Source organism: Oncorhynchus keta, chromosome 27 (genome assembly GCF_023373465.1).
Source record: "Oncorhynchus keta strain PuntledgeMale-10-30-2019 chromosome 27, Oket_V2, whole genome shotgun sequence".
Lineage (NCBI taxonomy): Eukaryota > Metazoa > Chordata > Actinopteri > Salmoniformes > Salmonidae > Oncorhynchus > Oncorhynchus keta.
Genome location: NC_068447.1, coordinates 39,696,101 through 39,715,246, shown reverse-complemented (window position 1 = coordinate 39,715,246; position 19,146 = coordinate 39,696,101). Strand labels below are relative to the sequence as shown.

Below are 19,146 nucleotides of genomic sequence, written 5' to 3'. Positions count from 1 at the left end.
GTTGGTCCCATGTTTCATGAGCTGAAATAAAAGATCCCAGACATTTTCCATAAGCACAACAAGATTATTTCTCTCAAATGTTGTGCACAAATTTGTTTACATCCCTGCTAGTGAGGATTTCTACTTTGCCAAGATAATCCATCCATCTGATAGGTGTGGCATATCAAGAAGCTGATTAAACAGCATGATCATTACCTTGTGCCGGGGACAATAAAAGGCCACTCTAAAATGTGCAGTTTTGTCACACAAGACAATGCCACAGATATCTCAAGTTTTGAGGGAGCGTGCAATTGGCATGCTGACTGCAGGAATGTCCAGCAGATCTGTTGCCAGAGAATTTTAGGATTATTTCTCTACCATAAGAGGATTTGGCAGTACGTTCAACCGGCTTCACAACTGCAGAACAGGTGTAACCACACCAGCCCAGGACCTCCACATCCGGCTTCTTCACCTGCAGGATCGACTTAGACCAGTCACCCGGACAGCTGATGAAACTGAGGAGTATTTCTGTCTGTAATAAAGCCCTTTTGTGGGGAAAACCTCATTCTGATGGCTGGGCCTGGCTCCCCAGTGGGTGGGCCTATGCCCTCCCAGGCCCACCCATCACTGTGCCCCTGCCCAGTCATGTGAAATCCATAGATTAGGGCCTAATTAATATATTTAAATTGACTGATTTCCTTATATGAATTGTAACTCAGTAAAATCTTTGAAATTGTTGCGTTTATATTTTTGTTCAGTGCCTTCAGAAGGTATTCATACCCCTGGACTTATTCCACAATTTGTTGTTACAGCCTGAATTCAAAATTGATTACATTTATTTATTTTACTCATCTACACACAATACCCAATAAGGACAAAGTGAAAACATGTTTTTCAAAATTTTTGCAAATGTATTGAAAATGAAATATTTAATTTTCATAAGTATTCACACCCATGAGTCAATACATGTCAGAATCACGTTTGGCAGAGATTACAGCTGAGAGTCTTTCTGGGTATATCTCGAAGAGCTTTGCACACCTAGATTGTGCAATATTTGCCTATAATTATTTTCAACATTCTTCAAGCTTTGTCAAATTGGTTGTTGGTCGTTGCTAGACAACCATTTTCAAGTCTGGCCATAGATTTTCAAGCAGATTTAAGTCAAAACTGTAACTCAGCCACTCAGGAACATTAATTGTCTTGTTGGTAAGAAACTCCAGTGTAGATTTGGCCTTGTGTTTTAGGTTATTGTCCTGCTGAAAGGTGAATTGATCTCCCAGTGTCTTGTGAAAAACAGACTGAACCAGGTTTTCCTCTAGGATTTTGCCTGTGCTTAACTCCATTCGGTTTCTTTTTCATCCTGAAAAATCTGAAAAACTCCCCAGTCCTTAATGATTAAGCATGATTACAAGCATACTCATAACATGATGCATCCACCACTATGCTTGAAAATATGGAGGGTGGTACTCAGTAATGCGATGTATTGCATTTTCCCCAAACATAACAATTTGTATTCAGGACAAAAAGTGAATTACTTTGGCAAATTTTTTAGCAGTATTGCTTTAGTGCCCTGTTGTTGTCCCCCAAAAAGAATCTATCAATAGGTGCCATTCTTTGCGAGTTATTGGAAAACCTCCTTGGTCTTTGTGGTTCTATCTGTGTTTGAAATTCACTGCTCAACAGGGACCTTACAGATAATTGTATGTATGGGGTACAGAGTTGAGGTTGTCATTCAAAAATCATGTTAAATATCCAAGCAACTTATTTGACTTGTTAAGTGCATTCTTACTCCTGAACTTATTTAGGCTTGACATAAAGGGTATGAGTACTTGATTCCAGACTTATCAGATTTAATTAGTAAAAAATTCTAAAAAGATAATTCCACTTGGACATTATGTGGTATTGTGTGTAGGCCAGTGACCAAAAATCTAAATGTTTTAATTCAGGCTGTAACACAACAACATCTGTAAAAAGTGAAGGGGTGTGAATACTTTCCGAAGGCACTGCATAACGTAGCACCACACAGATTCTTACTGCCATCTGCTGGCAGTTTATAGTAAATACACGTGAAGTCACTTGCTAGTCCAGGTGCACGAGGCTGTGATTTGACTCCATTTCAGACATTTGAGACACAGCCCACCCATTACTGTTCAATAACAACATAAAAGTCAGACTTCTATTTTGTGGTGAAAAATGCACATTTATTAAGTGATATAATAATAATTTTGTGGGTGCTTATATTTGTCCTTTTTAACATACACATGTGAATTGGAAATGTGTCTTTTGCATATCCCACTCTCCCTGAGACACCTTCAGAGATTCGGGTCACGGCCCGGGTCTGCCATTATCAACGGCGACCCTGGACCAACTAGGGTCAAGTGCCTTGCTCAAAGGCACAGACAGATTTTTCACCTAGTCAGCTCAGGATTCAAACGACTGACCTTCTGCTTACTTGCTCAACCTCTAACCGCTAGGCTACTTACCACCCTGTAGAAAAAAGGTAATATCCATGGTGTACTTCACTACACACAATGTACTCTAAAGCAAAATGTTTGATGCTTTTTTTTTATTTGGTAAGACACTTAAGAGACATTCCTGAAAAGGGAGATCAAATAGTTTTGGTTCATAGCAGATTCATCATGCCTGATACAAAAAAACATTAAGTGTACACCAACACAAAATGTACAAGTCATGAAATCAAACAATATAAACAATATTTTATATATAAAACATGGCAAGCTTAATAAATATTACAAATAAACAAAAACTGGTGAAGTAAACAAATGTTAAACTATTTGGTTTGGGCAATATTTGACAAGGAGGAGGGGTTGAGAGAACGCATATTAAATCAATCAATAAAACACAAGCTGAACGTCAGTTTGACCATGTCAATGTACTATGGTGGTCAATGCTCCCGCCAAATCACTGTTCCCGTTAGTGTGGACAGAAAGACATTCAAAGAAAACGGATTCACAAATCATATGCAACCCCCAAAACCGTTGTTCAGTCTCTTTAAGTCACTGTATTGCGTTAATGTGTTACATTAAAGGAACACAAAATATGCAACGTCTCAAAAGGTGTTCCAAGCTCATTGTTACATGGAATAGTATTTTTTTGTGTGTGTACAGACTGCTCTTTTACATATCACCACATTCTACCGTGCATTTGTTCCATGTAGGTTGCAGGTTGTAAGTGCATGCTGAAATCTTTCTACATTTAGTGTAGTTACATTTCCCAAAACAACTCCATTCCACCTAATAACCAAGGGTTCATCTTTCTGCTCCTAAACACTGAAGAACAGGAAGCCATTTAATTATCTTAGTCTTTGTAGTTAAATCATACCACCACTATTGACTGACAAATTGCACCAGCATAGTAGAAAATGTTGTTCTTTTTAAATAAAAATAAAATAAAAAATAAGGCCAGAATTTACTCGGTCTATTCTAATGCTTAGATGCGGCAATTTTGAAAATAAATTGTCGGCTCTGTACGTTTGAAAATACACAGTAGTTGATGACGCAATATGTGGCTGTTACTTGTTGCTGGAACACTGTATTTTGTTATGTGTACTTTTAGTTTGACATCTACTTGGTACTTAGGTCTTAACATCATTGGGTATGTCACTCAAAGAGGATGAACACCATGACAGAAATCATGTTGATTCAATCAGGAGTTTAGGACAATGTATCATTCACATACAGACACACCCACAACACACACCCAGACAGACACGCACTCACGCGCACAACTCATTCTAAGTGTGCATTGTGAATGTAAAGTCATCCCTTTAGTGATTAGTCTATTGAACAAAAAGATACAATTGTGCAACATTTAATTGTTTTCATCAAAGCAAACCAGGAGTAGAACATATACCAGGCCATCCAAGTTGCTGCAAATCACCAAACACATTTTAGAGAGCAATTTTTTTCAGACATTGTGCCCTTTTCTTTTCTTGTAGTTACTTTAAAGGTGCATTCTCCAACCTTTGCATAATTTCAGCCAGTAGTTTTGAAAGTGGTGCTCATGAGCCAAAAGCGCTCCACATTTTTTGAGTACTACGCCATCCAATTGTCTACTGTGTCATCCATCTCGTGATATATTACACATTTTGCAATTTAAATATATCATTCGAATGTTGCAATTCGTGTGATATGCCATGAAACCAATGTGTGCAATATGTTATGAATTTGGATCCCGGAGTGCATCTTTAAGAGTTAAAGAGTGTTTGGGCCACCCAAGCCTTTCCTAGATCTTCTCTGATCCACTCCGGTCCATTGCAGAGAGAAGCAGGCAGATCTATGCCTGGACGACCCCTCTTTCAGTCTCTTTTTAGAGGGTAGTCCGATAGGGTGTTACCCTACACCAGTAACTGTCCAGTCCACTGTCCCCCCAAAGGTCCCAGCCTCAGCTCCCCTCGACGCTCTGTCCGTCCGTTACAAAGTGCAAGCAGTTAAATGTCTCTTTGCCTTTTCCCTCCCATCCCACACAATAAACTGAAACCAAATGCAACATCAAAGAATATTCGTATTGTCCGATTGCAAAACCGTGCAGCAGACACTGTCCAACAGGCAATGGAAAGGGAGAAGGCAGCTTGAGAGAGTGCATTTGTGTCACAAGGAATTCAGTCCCCTCTACGCAGACTCCATAGAGTGTGGTTCCTCTTTGTGGTCAGGTTGCCACTAGTTGGTTGGTTGTCTGCCAGAGTGGTTACACCTCCCTAGAAACAGAAAACACACAACAGAGATTGATTACCACAAGGCCTTTGATATTATATAGAGTAGTAAAAGGCAGTATCCTGAAGATCATTTCTTTATTAGAACTTTGGCTGAAAGAGTTCCTCTGTGGTTTCTACTTTGGTAGTGATTGTAAATAACCATAGCTTGCATAGTGTCAGAATTTAGTAGAACACATGGAAGCCCAAAAAGCACATCCAGGTGTATAGACATGATACCCATGTATAAAGTGAGCTGTGACTTACGACGCAGTGAGAGTAGAGTTGAGCACTAGGGTGGTGCGTATCCTATAGAGCTGGGCTAGGGTCAGCTTCTTGTGCTGATGGGTCTTCCTTCTTTTGGGCGATGACTGCTTCTCTGGGCAACCGGCTGTGAACGACTCACTGCACTTCCCCCCGTGTCCTCCAGAGGGCGCCCCCACCGTCTCCCCATCTGAGCTGCTGCCGTCAGCCTGGCTATTGCTGCCTTCACAGGCCTCAGCTGCAGCCAGAGCCCTCTGGACCTGCCGGGCCTCCGCCTTCCTTAGGGTGTCACAGAGCTTACCAGAAGGCATGCTCATACTCAGGAAGTCCTCATACTCAGGCTCTGAGTCTTGGTCAGTCTTAAACAGCCCAGTAAGGTCTTGGGCTGATAGGCTCTTACTGTGGACCAGGCATTCCGCCCTCTCGCTCCTGTGTTCTGATTGGTCCTGGGCTGTAAGGCTGCGGGTTTGTATCCGGGAGACAGGGGCGTTGTCACGGAAACGCTGCAGAAGGTTGTCCTCTGAAATTGACTTGATGTTCAGGCTCTGGAGGCTGCGGAGGCGGGCAGTAACCGGGGGGCGTCGCCGAGGCTTCAAAGACTGAACCACTGACAGCTGGGAACCAACAGAGGTTGAATCCTCCTTCTCCACTTCCTCATCCATCAGTTTCATTACCACCTTTTCGCTCTCCATTTCCACCTCCACCCCCACCTCGTGTCCCTCTATCCCTCCCTCCTCTTCAGTCTCCTCTCCCTTGCTCTGGCCTGGTCGTGTCTGCAGGTCCAGCTCTCTCAGTAGGGACTCTGGGGAGAGGGTACCGTAGGCACTGTCCATGGACAGAGAGCGACACTGAGGCTCCAGCTCAACCTCCCCTCCCTCCATAACACCCTCCTGCTCTGGCTCAGGGTCCCGGTCGGCGAGATTGTCCTGGGTGCTGGCAGGGTTGCAGTGCAGGGGCTCAGGCCCAGTAGGTGGGGTAACTGTGCCAGAGTCTAGGCTCTTCTCTAAGGGTCCTCCTGAGTCTGTGCTTGTGGCTGAGGGGTTTTGGTGCTCCCCTGAATCCTCTCCTATGTCCATGACTGACAGGGTCTCTGTGGAGCAATCCGAATGACTGGAAGAGAAAGAGACCAAAATGTTAGACTGATGAGAATGGTTCTAGTAATATAAAACACTAACAATAAATGATAATGTTTACATGAAATAATATTTGCACAGATCCAATCAACATCTACAGTGTCCTTATAGAAGAATGAAACTCTACGATGTCTAAGTCGTTGTTTGGGTTTGTACCTTGGTCCCTGCTGATCTTTGTTCCTCATGCAGGGGGAGCTGGAAGTGGAGTTGCTGCTCTTGTTTTCCTCCTCCTCTTCCTCTCCGCATAGACGGCGCTGTAGGGTGACCTGCTGCCTGAGAACCTCCTCAGTCCGCATTCTCTGGAGCTGGTTCTGGACGTTGCAGATGGCGTCAACCCAGCTTCGCCCCTGGGTGGCGCTGTTGGCCTGGAAAGTGTAGGCCGCCACCGCGCTCTTGAACTCATTGAGGTAGATGAGAATGAAGGAGCCTATAGTAAGAAAGAACAGCTAATCTAAACACATTTCTCAAGCATTTGCGTGAGCCTGTCTGCAGTGGCAGGTGGGAAGGAATATCTCTTTCAGGACTTTTCTAGTGGTTCCACTGTGCCAGACATGCTTAATTAAGCACAGATGAAGTATGTGAAAGAAAACAAATACCTTGAACCCCGGTTTAAATGTAGCTGCATGCTGGTACTCACCAGGGTCCTTGAGTTCCTTGCAGACAACATTGTGGATGAGGAGGGGCTGTCTGATCACCTTGACCTTCTCTAACCTCTTCACTGGTTTGGTGATGAGCAGCAGGTCTGTGAACAGGAAGCAGTACACCTCCATCTGTGGGAAGGATGGGGAATTGCTTCCAGGTCAATTTCAGGTCACTTGTCATGATTCTAGTACAATAAACTAGGCTAAATCAAATAAGTAAATATTATGAAAGCAATTTGCTCCCCAATCACCCTGGTCATTGACATATTCTATCACAATGACCGTGGGTAGTTCTCAGCCTGCGACAGTTATAATGAGGTAAAAGCAGTTACAAAGTAGCCCAGCCAGACACTTACCCTGCTGTCTTTGCCCTCCTTCATGCGCAGTGCCGCCTCCAAATGGAGCTGTCTGGTCTCCTCTGGTGATGTGCCTCTCATAGGAGCCATCAGGTCGAAGCGGTTAAACTCACGCAGGATCTAAGGAGAGAGACAAGAAGAAGAAGGAGTTACACACCAAGCAGAAACACAATTTCAACCCGGACTAAAAATCTAATTCAATAGAGATTCTCGTCTAGCAGTAGACTTGCACCGGTATACCCAGCAAGCCAGCCCAGAGTGTGGTGAGTGCCCACCTTCTCCAACTCCTCGCTGCTCCCCTCCACTGCTTCGTAGGAGTCGATGCGCCCAGAGATGGCGGCTAGCTTCTGCTGCTCCTCCCGCTGGCGCATCTGAGAGTCCACGCTGTTGATGAAGCCCTCCACCCACGCCACCATGCCGCTGACGGCGTCGCGGGACGACGAGTCGTCAGTCTTCTTGAGAACAGCCTTCAGCAGTAGGGGATACTTGGTGAGTCTCTGGTGGGGCTTGGCCAGCATGTCAGCCAGCTTCAGCCGGTTACACTGCTTATGGGTCTCAGCCCACTGCGCAGGGGAAAGAGAGACCAGGAGTTAGAAGTTAAAGAAAATGTGGCTAGGAACTTAAATGAACAACACTGAAAAGTGCTATGTAGAACGTAATAGTGGTATCTGATATTGGTTGACTGTGCTGTATTTGTGAGATGAGTAAATGGTATTTGGTGGGCAGTTGTTTAACTTGACACCATCAGTGTGAAGAGAGAGAGAAAGAGAGAGAAAGAGAGAGAGAAAGAGAAAGAGAGAGAGAAAGAGAAAGAGAGAGAGAAAGAGAGAGAAAGAGAGAGAGAGAAAGAGAAAGAGAAAGAGAGAGAAAGAGAGAGAAAGAGAGAGAAAGAGAGAAAGAGAGAAAGAGAGAAAGAGAGAAAGAGAAGAGAAAAAGAGAGAAAGAGAGAAAGAGAGAAAGAGAGAGAGAGAGAGAAAGAGAAAAAGAGAAAAAGAGAGAAAGAGAGAAAGAGAGAGAGAAAGAAAGAAAGAGAGAGAAAGAGAGATCGGGAGGACAGGCAGACTGCGACTCACCGTGACGTAGATCCTGAAGAGCTCGTTGTCCCTGAGCAGTGACCTCATGTACTCCATACTGGCCTCCTCCTCCATACAGTAGCGGATGTAGGGCTTAAACCTGGAGCCAATCGTCCTGAAGCCATGGTGGAGGTCTGTCGGGTTGAGGAGGGTTCTGGCCTGCCGGGCCATCTCCAGGGCAGGCAGCATCACCTGGTTCCACAGGGCCGTGTGCAGACGTACAATGTCCTGGATGTTACTGAAGAGTCGCGCAGGCTCCACCTCCGTCAGCAGACCACTCTCCTGCAGGTTCAACAGCCCACACAGGAACAACTGGAGGAAGAGAGGACATGGGAGAACAGGTTGCAATATGGGATATCTGATAGGAAAGTACTGCACTAGAGATAGACAACGTACTCTGAGGGTACAATACATTAGGAACACCTTCCTAATATTGAGTTGCAACCCATTTTGCCCTGAGAACAGCCTCAATTTGTCATGGGGCATGGACGACAAGGTGTCGAAAACGTTCCACAGGGATGCTGGCCCATGTTGACTCCAATGCTTCCCACAGTTGTGTTAAGTTGGCTGGATGTCCTTTGGGTGGTGGACCATTCTAGATACACAGGGGAAACTGTTGAGCCCGAAAACACAGCAGCGTTGCAGCCCGACACACTCAAACCGGTGCGCCTGGCACCTACTACCATACCCCGTTCAAAAGGCACTTAAACTCTTTGGTCTTGCCCATTCACCACCTGAACTCATGTCTCGGGGCTTTAAAAAAATCTTCTTTAACCCAGTCTCCTCCCCTTCATCTACACTGGCTGAAGTGAGATCAATATGAGATCCTCGCTGTCACCTGGATTCCCCTGGTCAGTCGGTCACGGAAAGAGCACGTTTTGTACACTCGCTGCATACGTGCCACTAACGGCACTCAGAGAGCACACCTAACCAAACTAAAACTCTTAGCAGGATACATTGAAGTAGTTCCTTTGGACTTGACATAGAGGGTTATGTTGTTCTTCCAAAAATGATCTAGGAGGTACACGTGTGTAAGGGAGAGAAGCAATTACTTTGTAAAAGGGCACTTACGTCAGTGATGACTCGTAGTTTCTTGATGTAGGTGGCCTCAGTGTGCAGGAGCTCCCAGATCGCCTCCTGCTGATGGAACTGGCGTCTGGTCAACGTCTGGAAGCACACAGAACCAAAAACACACTCATGAGGTAATGGCATCATACACATCCATGTGAACAGACGACGACACACTCCCTTATCCATGAGTTACACATAAGAACACAATACACACACACCACCACCACCACCACCCCCAATTGAGTTGGAGTGTATCTGAAATCCTGATCCCTAATCACACAGCATCTTATCAGACATCGGTCTATCTTGCCTGAGCCCATCCTCTAAGGGTGTGAGTTCTGCCCAGGAAAGAGAGACGGACGCGATTGATCTGGTAACGTTTATACAACTCCACAACTCCACATTAACCTTAATAAACAGCTGTACAACACTGGCTGTAAACGTTATCCGCCCTGTTGCTGGGAAACACCAGACTGGATGGGCGGGAGATTGTCAGGCCAAAACAGGAACTAATTGTGAACAGTTTATGACTTAATACGGGAGTAGCTACATGCATGCGATCATATCAAAGTTGATTTGTCACGTGCGCCGATAACAACAGGTGTAGGTAGACCTTTCAGTGAAATGCTTAGTTACAGGCCCTAACCAACCGTGCAATTTTTAAGTAAAAAAAATAGGTATTAGTTATTTGTATGTCAGTGAATGTCAGTGAATGAGTGTGTGTTTCGGTGAGTTTGTTTTGGTGCGTGCTTGTATTCGTGTGTGTTCATGTTACCGTACCTCATGGTTGTCGAGTAGCTGTGTCCAGCTGTCCTCCAGGGTGAGGCTGGTCTCCTCCTCCTCCTCCTCCCAGGAGTCGTGATGGAAGGAGAGCTGAGGAGGAACCTTGGGAAGGCCAAACAGAGTGTACGACTGCAGCTTATTCTGGAGCTGCTCCATGCGGTCCACCTCCTAATAGAATGGGGAAAACCCATACGTGTCATTAACCACAGCTCCTGGGCTGCTTCATTCGAACGTAATTCACATGCACAGCACCTTTAGAGGAAATCACAAGGTCAGTATTAAATCAAAAGGTAAAAATAATAATAATCAAGTATTATTTTAGGAAGGGGAGAGGCAGGAACAGTGTCTTTAACTGTATTACGATAGAGGTTATTATTGTCTTAAAGAAAACTGTAACACAGATTGACCTCCTGCATAAGCATAACCCTCAGAGTCCACTGAATTCTTCAATCTTAACAGCTACCCAGACTATTGTCCTGCCAGGGCAGCCTTATGCGTACGTATGAAAATGAGCTCAGTGCATTGAGATCACTTGGACAATAGAGGAGCTGGGTAAGGGGGCGGGAGATGCTAACTGTGCTTTGGGGACCTGTCCCCTGAAGGGGATACAGGATTTGGTTGTATGACCCTGGTTCACCCTTGCTTTGTGGAGAGGGGGCAGGTCTCCGCGGTCCCCCACCCAGCCCTGCCACTGACAGGGTTAAAGATGATGGCCATTGGCCACGGTGAATAGAGATGACCTGGGAGCTGACAGGAGAGTGACAGACACGGTCTCCCTCTGACATCTGCTACTGTGCAGGATATGACTTCAGGGGAGGGTGGACAATGTACGCGTGTGTGTGTGTGTGTGTGTGTGTGTGTGTGTGTGTGTGTGCTTTGTTAGCCTTAAGAGATAAAAGTGAAGGATTATTGCCATTTCGTATTTTTGCATCTTATTTTTTTCCCATTCTTGTGTGTGGAATGTTATTATCGTAGTAGGGTCTTGAATAGACATTCCTCAAAACATGTTAATCCTTTGTTCTTACAAGTCACTTCCACCACAGCTACTTAATGTATTTGTTGAGTGGAAGGTTGCCATGTGAGCCTATTCAGAGGCTTTGGAGAGGAGGGATGTGATCTCACTGGGAGCTGAGTGGATATGGCCTTTGAACCCCGCACTACGCACACGCTTGGCGCGCACAAACACACCACCTCCCTCACTCTACTAGCTGATAAGGTTTCCCCTCTGACGGCCCGGACCAGGCCTTTACCCCTCACCTTGCCAAAGGCCCCTGCTCCAGTGTTGGAGCTAAAGAAGCCGGAGAAGCGGCTGGCGGCGCGGTTCTTCCAGCTGTCCGGTCCAGCCCCCACACTGGACAGAGAGCTGCTCAGTGCGGTCAGGGAGTCCGGAGACGGGATGCTGGCGTCCCCGAGGAACTCCGTTATGTTCTTCCTGCGACGTGCCTGACCCTGCAAGAACCGGGAGAGACCAGTGTTAAGAGCGAGTTTACATGAAGTCACCATGAAGAGCGAGAGAAAGCGAAACAGAAAGAGAAACAAGAGACGGTAAGAAGAATAGCAACTCATGCGAAAGGAGAGGAGCAAAGACGGGAAGGGGAAAAAAAGTCAAATACACGAGGAGAATAAACAGGAAACAGAGGGATTTTTTAAAAGTGATGATGACATCAGCAGGAGAGCTGTTAAAGCAATCCTAACATCCTAACTGTCGTTCAGACACAAACAGGACCACAGGGAAGGAATGCCACTTCCTGAGACGGAACACTAATTACCTCAGAGGAAAGAGAGCAGGCCGGGGGGGAGACGCTGTTCCATAAGAACCGGCGGACGGCTGGAATCAATCCACTGCATTGCTCCATCACTATTGCTACCCTGTGAGCAAGCAAGCCCTCCCGCTGGCCTGCTCGCCTCAAACATACAATCTCAATCCAATTCACCAGCATCGTCCGGCTGGGAAACCAAAACAAACATGGGCCTCCTCAGGCCTCGGTATCTGAGGAAACAGTTGGGGTTTTTTTTGCCATCAGAGAGAGACAGTGTGTCAGTACAGTGTAATCTGCTAGTGGGGACTAGGGAGTCGCCGGGCCATTGACCCGTGTTCAGTTCATGTCACAGTAGAAAGGAACATCAATTCCATGGGATTGACTGCTGCTTTCTTATCCACTGCTCTCAATCTCAACTATTTCCCTGTCAAGTCATTCTGGGTGGCTAACAAATCATAGGCAGAGGATAAGGTCTCCGCCGACAGTACACGATCCGTAGTGAGAATGCACACAAAAGAGGCTGGTTGGCATTGAGCAGTGGTGTGGTAAACAAACTGTCGGATGGAGAGGAGCAATAGCAAACCACTCTCGCTCTCTCTCTCTCTCTCTAGATGCACATCATCTACACTACCCATCTATAAACAACACTGCTCAAAATGTATTACCTTTCGGGATTCTTGAAAGGCTTTCACGCAAGAACCCCGTGTCGACCAATCTTTGTAGTACAGTACAACCTTCTCCTCCTATCCAAAGTCGTATAAACGGTTACTTCATATCGGAGGAAGTTTTCCTCCTCTGTTTTAGTATCAAAGTGGGATAAGATCGAGAGGGAGAGTAACAAATGACTGAAGCATCATTTCCCAATCCACTTAAATCCACTATTTAGATTTAAGTGCTTCAGTGGAGCAAACAGTGTGGTCTCTCATCCAGCTCTGACCAGGGGGGGTTTCTGGGGGGGATCTCGGTCAAGGACACAGGTGCAGGAAGTGGACCGAGCGAGAGCGAGCGAGCGAGAGAGAGCGAGAGAGAGCGAGAGAGACTCTGTGCTAGTGACAGCATCTCATTGGGCTAGACTAGAGAGGCTAAATTCCTATTAGCTTAGCGTGGTAATGCTCTGGCAACAGCTACACAGAGCACGGTAGGTGAGAAAAATGTGATTCTAGTTTTAGCAACATGGTTTTTTAGATTAGTGCATGATAAGGAACATTTGACCAAAACTAAAAATGACACAGTATCAGTCATTTGCAGGACATTTCTGAAATGACGAGTTTCAATACATTACAGTACAAAACAAAGTCCTGGCACTATGCCCACCAACCCAAAGAGAAGTAGGCTTAGTCTTTGCTACCAACAACTGTGATACCCTAGTGTGACTTCAAGACTTACTGTCTAAACTGGCAAATAGATGTCCACGTCTTTAATTCTAACAGAGATACAGTAAGGGAAAGGCTCCCTGACGTTTCACACAATGTAAGTAGTATAATACTCACCATTGAAACCAGCGGCATGTCAAAGATTACAAAAACCATAATTCGGTTAGAGACTCATTGACTGCAGCCCATACCGGATCGGAAGCAGCTGCAGCGTTCTCTCAAGTTGAACCTCTCTTCGTCCTTCTCCGCATACATGCACGATACACACACACACTTCAGAGCCAGAGCCCTTAGACTAAGAGGGGAAAGCCCCAGAGAGCGACAGCTGCAACAACTAGAACTTGTTCCCCATCAGAAAAGCGCTTTTGAAGTCAAGTTATGAGCTGAGATGTCCTGCTCAAGTTGAAAGAGTCCACGTTTTGATGTTTGATAGGAAGGACACAAGAGCCACTCTATCTCCATGAATACACCATGAGCACCACCCCAGGACTCATCTTTGAACTCTGTGTGTCTCTGTGGTAGTCCTTCAAGTACTGCTGTTCTAACACCGAGAGGTGACGCCTGCTGTGCTGACTGAGCCTGCTGCCTGCCTAGCATTTCACACAGCCACTGTCCTGGAGTCATAGCAACCGGGAGGATCCTGCCTGGCCCATTGTGTTGAGGAGGAAAGGAAGAGGAGGCAGGGCTACTGGAAAAGTGTGAGTGTGTCACTTATCTACATAAAGGGGGCGTGGACAGAGCAACAGCTTGCAGGGTAGAAGAGAACAGACATCCTGGTGCTGCAGAAGACTTGCCAACTGTTCATAGTGGCTCTTTGGCCCTTTGTTTAGAGCCGCAACTGATGTCCAATTTCCTTGTTCTGACTGTTCGGAATCCCCCACAGAGCCCCACCCCGTGCCTTTCCTTTTAAACCACTGCACTTCCCTCCAAACTGACTGACAGCTTTATCATTCAAAATCTGCCATGCTTCCTGATCGTAAACAAAACTGTGTTAGTCTACAGTACAGCTGTACAGAAATGTATTCAGGCGGCCACTGGTATGATGCATGTACCAGGCATATAGAAACAGACTCACAAGGAGAGTTTTGCTTTTGGGAGCAAAGCAGATTGTCACATACAAGTTAATTTGGGAATGTCTCCAGTTGTAAGGATAGAAAAAAAAAGAACAGAGGCATTGAGTGAGCTAACAAAAACATGTATTACTGAATTGGTGAGAACTCTAGTTAGGCCTTTACCACAGTTAAATGACCACAAAGTCTTGCTCTGTTGTGGTTTGAATGAGCATTCCAAGTTTTTAAACTGAGACGTATCTTTTGGCTCCGTTCACCTTTAAAAAAAAATGTTTTTAAGAGCCATTCATTTGGCTCACAAACAGCTCTTTATTCAGCGGTGCTTGATTAAAGAAAGGTATGAAAAACCATACATCTCTAATGTAAAGCCTAAAAAGGTTGAGTACCATTTGTCGGCTCGTGAAAACGAGAGTTCAAATTCAAGAACTAGATTTCTAACACGCTGTGTGTTCAAAGAATGAGGCTCTCTTCTCACTACCGGTTATTCCTGCAGTGAGGAATTACCATCTTCAGATCATGTTTTTATAGCTCATCTACAGATAATTGTTGTCTGGAGTAGGGCTTGCATAATTACCGTATAACCGTGTAACGGACGGTTATGGATGAAGCCTGTCATCACAACCAGGGTTAAAATTAACACCCTCCACTTGCCAAACGCAGGTAGATTCTGGCATTGGCGGGTAAAGATGTCTATTTCACCAGCCACATTGGCAGGTGGTCAGAGCTCCACAGTGAGAGCATTCCACTCACATTTGTGAAGATAAAAAAGTATGATCACATTTATAGTAAAATAAACGCGGCAGTAGCTGTTTTCAAAGTGTTTCTGCCGTTTTGTTTCATAGCTGGTTAAGTTCGTCGCACAAAGTCAAATAACTATGAATCCTATATAGCCTATTCCACTTCGGTCTACAACACCGCCAGACTGTGCGCACGTGAAGAGCCGAGTGAACTATTCCGTTTTAGAAGCTCTGCACCCAGGCATAAAATTTGGTCTGATATATCTGAAATGGAAGTCTGAAGTGAGACTTTGTCCTTGTGTTTCTTGGCTATTTACATTGTTTTGTTTTGTTCACAAGCTAGGTTGTTTTTCCTATGCATGAGTTTCAACTGCTAGGGAAGAGAAGACAAGCTGCTACTAGTCAGACTGAATCTCAAAAGGCACAAACATGACTCAAATCGCGCTACCACGGTAACCTTCCGCCATTTTGGGCAGGAACACATTTTTTGTATCTGATATTTTGGTTAAAAGCCAAACGAAATGAAACATACCACGTTACTTCTTACTAGGAATACATGTATTGTTTTAGAAACAAAGCATGCTCATCCATGTTTTTGTTTTGTTGGTGTAAATAAGGCAAAGACAAATATCTTTGGCCTGGTAAAAAAAAATCTGAGTGGCTGGTATATTTTGAAATCTACCTGCCACAGTGGCTGGTGAACCAAAACGTGAATTTTATGCCCTGGTCATAGTCGTTCAAAATGAAACGTTTTTTTTTGTGTGGAACGAACAGCTGACTGAAGACCGGATGCGGGCATTTGTATGCTCTAACACGGACTCTACAACTACTAATGTTGGCGGCAACATGGACTCTACAATGTGACGAAGGGGCAGCAGGTAGCATAGCGGTTAAGAGTTTTGGGCTAGTAACCCGAAAAGTCGCTGGTTCAAATCCCTGAGCCGACTAGGTGACAAATCTGTCGATGTGCCCTTGAGCAAGGCACTTAACCGTAATTTACACTGTAAATTAATCTGGATAAGAGTGTCTGCTAAATGACGTAAATGTAATTAAACTTTGTTGCTCCTTGCTAAAACAAGCAAGTTGTTGTAGCAAAGGAGTCTTCGGTTGCCTAGGCAATGCCCACATCCTTGCAGCAGCAGTCAAAAGCAAAGGAAAGGAGAAAATGTGAATCAGAATGTTTTTTATTTTTGCTATTCGCACCATTATAACGATAACCGCGGTCATTTGGCTGACCAATGACTTGTCGTCCAAAATCCCATGACCGTCACAGCCCTAGTCTGGAGCTCAAAAAGCAGTATTCAAATCAGGGATCCAAAAGATCGTCTCTTTCACAGACAGGATTCGATTCCCGAAATTCACCGAAAATAGAGCTGTTCGTTCATGAACGACCCATCGCTAGTTTGAATCAAAGTTCCCAACCCAATAGGTTGATGTTTTCCTCAATCAACTCTGTTTTGATTTGCACGTCTAGACACAACTTTCCACAAAGCTTTCCTGGTTGACTGTAACAAGGAAACAAATGCCCAGTAATGACCTGAAGGGGAAAATCCCTTGTAGTGCCTGTTGCAACAAATAAAGTGTGCCTACTTATTCTACACAGATAGGACTAAGAAAATACTTTTGCATAACATGGCAGATCAACTACAAGCCATCAAATTCAGGTAATCTCTAATCAACTGGAGTAGCTGTCTTTGTTTTAGCATTTATCTCCTGTGTTTCTCAACATAGGCTACTTAAAATGAACAATTTGTAATGGTAGTCTCCTTACAAAAACAGCAGATATTACAGAGCACGTCTACTCAAAAGAGCAGCAGTCTACACCTGACTAAACAACCCCCCCAATCTTACCTATGGTGTTTACTATTTTACCAACATCTCTGTATGGCCCTGTCTATCTAACCAGCCCTCTCCAAACGATGGTGTTGACATGAGTTTCACCTGGCCTCTGTGTAGACCTTTCGGTCACCCTCCATTAATAACAGAGAGGACCCTGACCTACAACACTACTGACAGGTCTGGGAACTGGGGTTGGTGGCCCTCGGCAGTCTGCAGTCACGGTCAGCTCCAAGCAGGTTAATGATATCAAGTCTCGTGTCGGCTCCTTATCTCATCTCTGCCGTTTGTGGTCTTAACCTTGGTTTTGATGGGGAAAATCTTTCAGGTGCCAAAACCCCAGAGGGGACTTGGGTGGAGGATTGTATTGAAAGTAGCTAAAGAGTCATGCAGTAGCGCGCCACTCTACTGGCCTTTCAGGTCTGTTGTTATTCAGCGATAAGAGGCCCCTAGGATCAGGCAGGCTGATTAACGATTGGAAAACATTGTGACATTAACTTTCCTGGCCACATGGACACAAACCCACACACTCAAATACATGAAAAAAGACAAAACATGCATTTGCACACACATGACCATAGCCAGTGCCATGGTGGATACAAAGAACCACTGACATAAAAACGGGAAGAGATGAAATCGTCCATCACCTGGTAAACCAGATATCACTTATAATACAGGCCAATGATCAGAATGTGATTCCAAATGTGTCCCTACAAGAGGCCCACCAGCATGACTAGAGTCGCCACTGTTCATCTCACACACACACACACACTACCCTGCTAGGGTTTTCCCCATCATGCTCATGGCCAAAAGATCAATAAATCAGATAGCCAAGGGGGAGATTTGTAAGGTTACAGATTGAGAATTCTGCTCATGCAGTTACTCTGTAAAGTTGTGTCAAATCAAAACTACAGCAATCATTGCCTAAGCATTATATTTAAGCTGGCATACATTACACTGGCATCTTGTCTAATATCAACTTAAACGAATACAAGCACAGAGGTACAGAGACCTGGTGGGTGGGTGTGTCTGTCTGTCTGTCTCTCTCTCACCGGACATTGTGTTGGCGTTGGGCTCTGGAGAGGGGCTGATTCAGGCAGACCCTCAGGAATACCATCCACATGCAGCAGGTCCCAGCTATACCAGGACGAGAGGCGATTAAAACGCACCATTCTCAAACCTCACTTACTGTAGATGCAAAACAAGTCCAACAAAAGTCCAAATGTCACCACTCATTTAGGAAGGTCTGGAATTTAAAACAAAGTCTCTACGAGATCCAAAAAACATGACAGCTCAGAAAAAAAGAGGAAGAATCCAACCAAAATCCACAGAGGAGAGGTTGTCCAAAGTGCTGAGGTAGAGGAGGATTAGAGCTACTTCCTGTCGGTCACCAGAGCAGTAGTTCCTGGAATCTCTCTGTCTCCTGGCAGGTCAACCATCACACTGAGATCATAAAAATGCTGTGTGATCTCCCTTCTCCCGTGAAGCCTCAACACACTCTACTATCCAAATCTCACTCATTAACACACAGCTACTGCTCCTGCAGCAGTTGAACTGGCTCCTAGCCCCTCCCAGTCATAACGGAGCTCCCAGCCCTGATAGGCCTCAAACAGCAGACATCAGTCCCCACCTGGCTCAGCATACTCAACAAACACAATAGGCCCACTTTACACACAACACCACACTTAGTACACAGAAATATCCCCATTCATGCTGGATAAACAAACCTTCTATAAAGAAATGCATGTCAGGTAGGGATAGTTAGATAAACAACTTGGGTTTCAATTGAAGACACGGTTCAGCATTGCACTATTTAATGACACAGCTTTACAGTACTTGGTTGAACCACCAAGATGGACCACATCTACACTACAGCATGTATACTTCAGCATCTAATATCAAAGAGCAACGAAATATCAAACAAAATACAGCATTTTCACAGCGGAGTTGTCTATTAAAGCAGAAGAACAAAAACATGAAAGTTAACTCTTATGTCAATTTGTTTCTTCTTAGTTAAGCTGAGAATCGGGTGGCCGGTAGCCTGGCGGTAGAGAGCGTTGGACCAGTAACCGAACGGTGGCTGGTTCGAATCACCGAGTCGACTAGGTGAAGAATCTGTCAATGTGCCCTTGAGAAAGGTGCTTCACCCTAATTGCTCTTGTACGTCGCTTCGGATAAAAGCGTCTGCTAAATGGCAAAAATTTAAATGAATGGTTATTAATTTCACTGAACAGGTGTGGAAGTGCTCCCGGAGATCGTCAAACATGATCCCACACAAATGCACGCGACTCCTCCCCGTTGTTATTTCAAACGACTCTTGCGCAAAATTGCTGGATTGTCCTCGTTGTGTATTTCACAC

At 45.0% G+C, this 19,146-nt stretch overlaps 1 protein-coding gene across 8 annotated transcripts in view; it reads right to left on the bottom strand.

Moving 5' to 3' along the window:
• Positions 1–2,530: 2,530 nt before the first annotated feature.
• The window catches only part of plekhg5b (pleckstrin homology domain containing, family G (with RhoGef domain) member 5b), a 67,820-nt gene continuing 51,204 nt past the window's right edge, over positions 2,531–19,146 (bottom strand). For 6 of the 8 annotated variants that reach the window (XM_035739026.2, XM_035739029.2, XM_035739021.2 and 3 more), the window contains 10 exons: positions 11,269–11,460; positions 10,009–10,179; positions 9,229–9,324; positions 8,158–8,469; positions 7,360–7,647; positions 7,085–7,204; positions 6,725–6,857; positions 6,244–6,514; positions 4,958–6,064; positions 2,531–4,696 (listed from right to left, as the gene is read on the bottom strand). In XM_035739026.2, the coding sequence (XP_035594919.1) occupies positions 4,687–4,696; positions 4,958–6,064; positions 6,244–6,514; positions 6,725–6,857; positions 7,085–7,204; positions 7,360–7,647; positions 8,158–8,469; positions 9,229–9,324; positions 10,009–10,179; positions 11,269–11,460 (2,700 nt within the window). In that variant the 3' untranslated portion in view covers positions 2,531–4,686. Of the gene's footprint in view, positions 4,697–4,953; positions 6,065–6,243; positions 6,515–6,724; positions 6,858–7,084; positions 7,205–7,359; positions 7,648–8,157; positions 8,470–9,228; positions 9,325–10,008; positions 10,180–11,268; positions 11,461–19,146 lie in introns of those variants that run through there. The other 2 variants (XM_035739024.2, XM_035739030.2) reach the window with 1 other exon arrangement.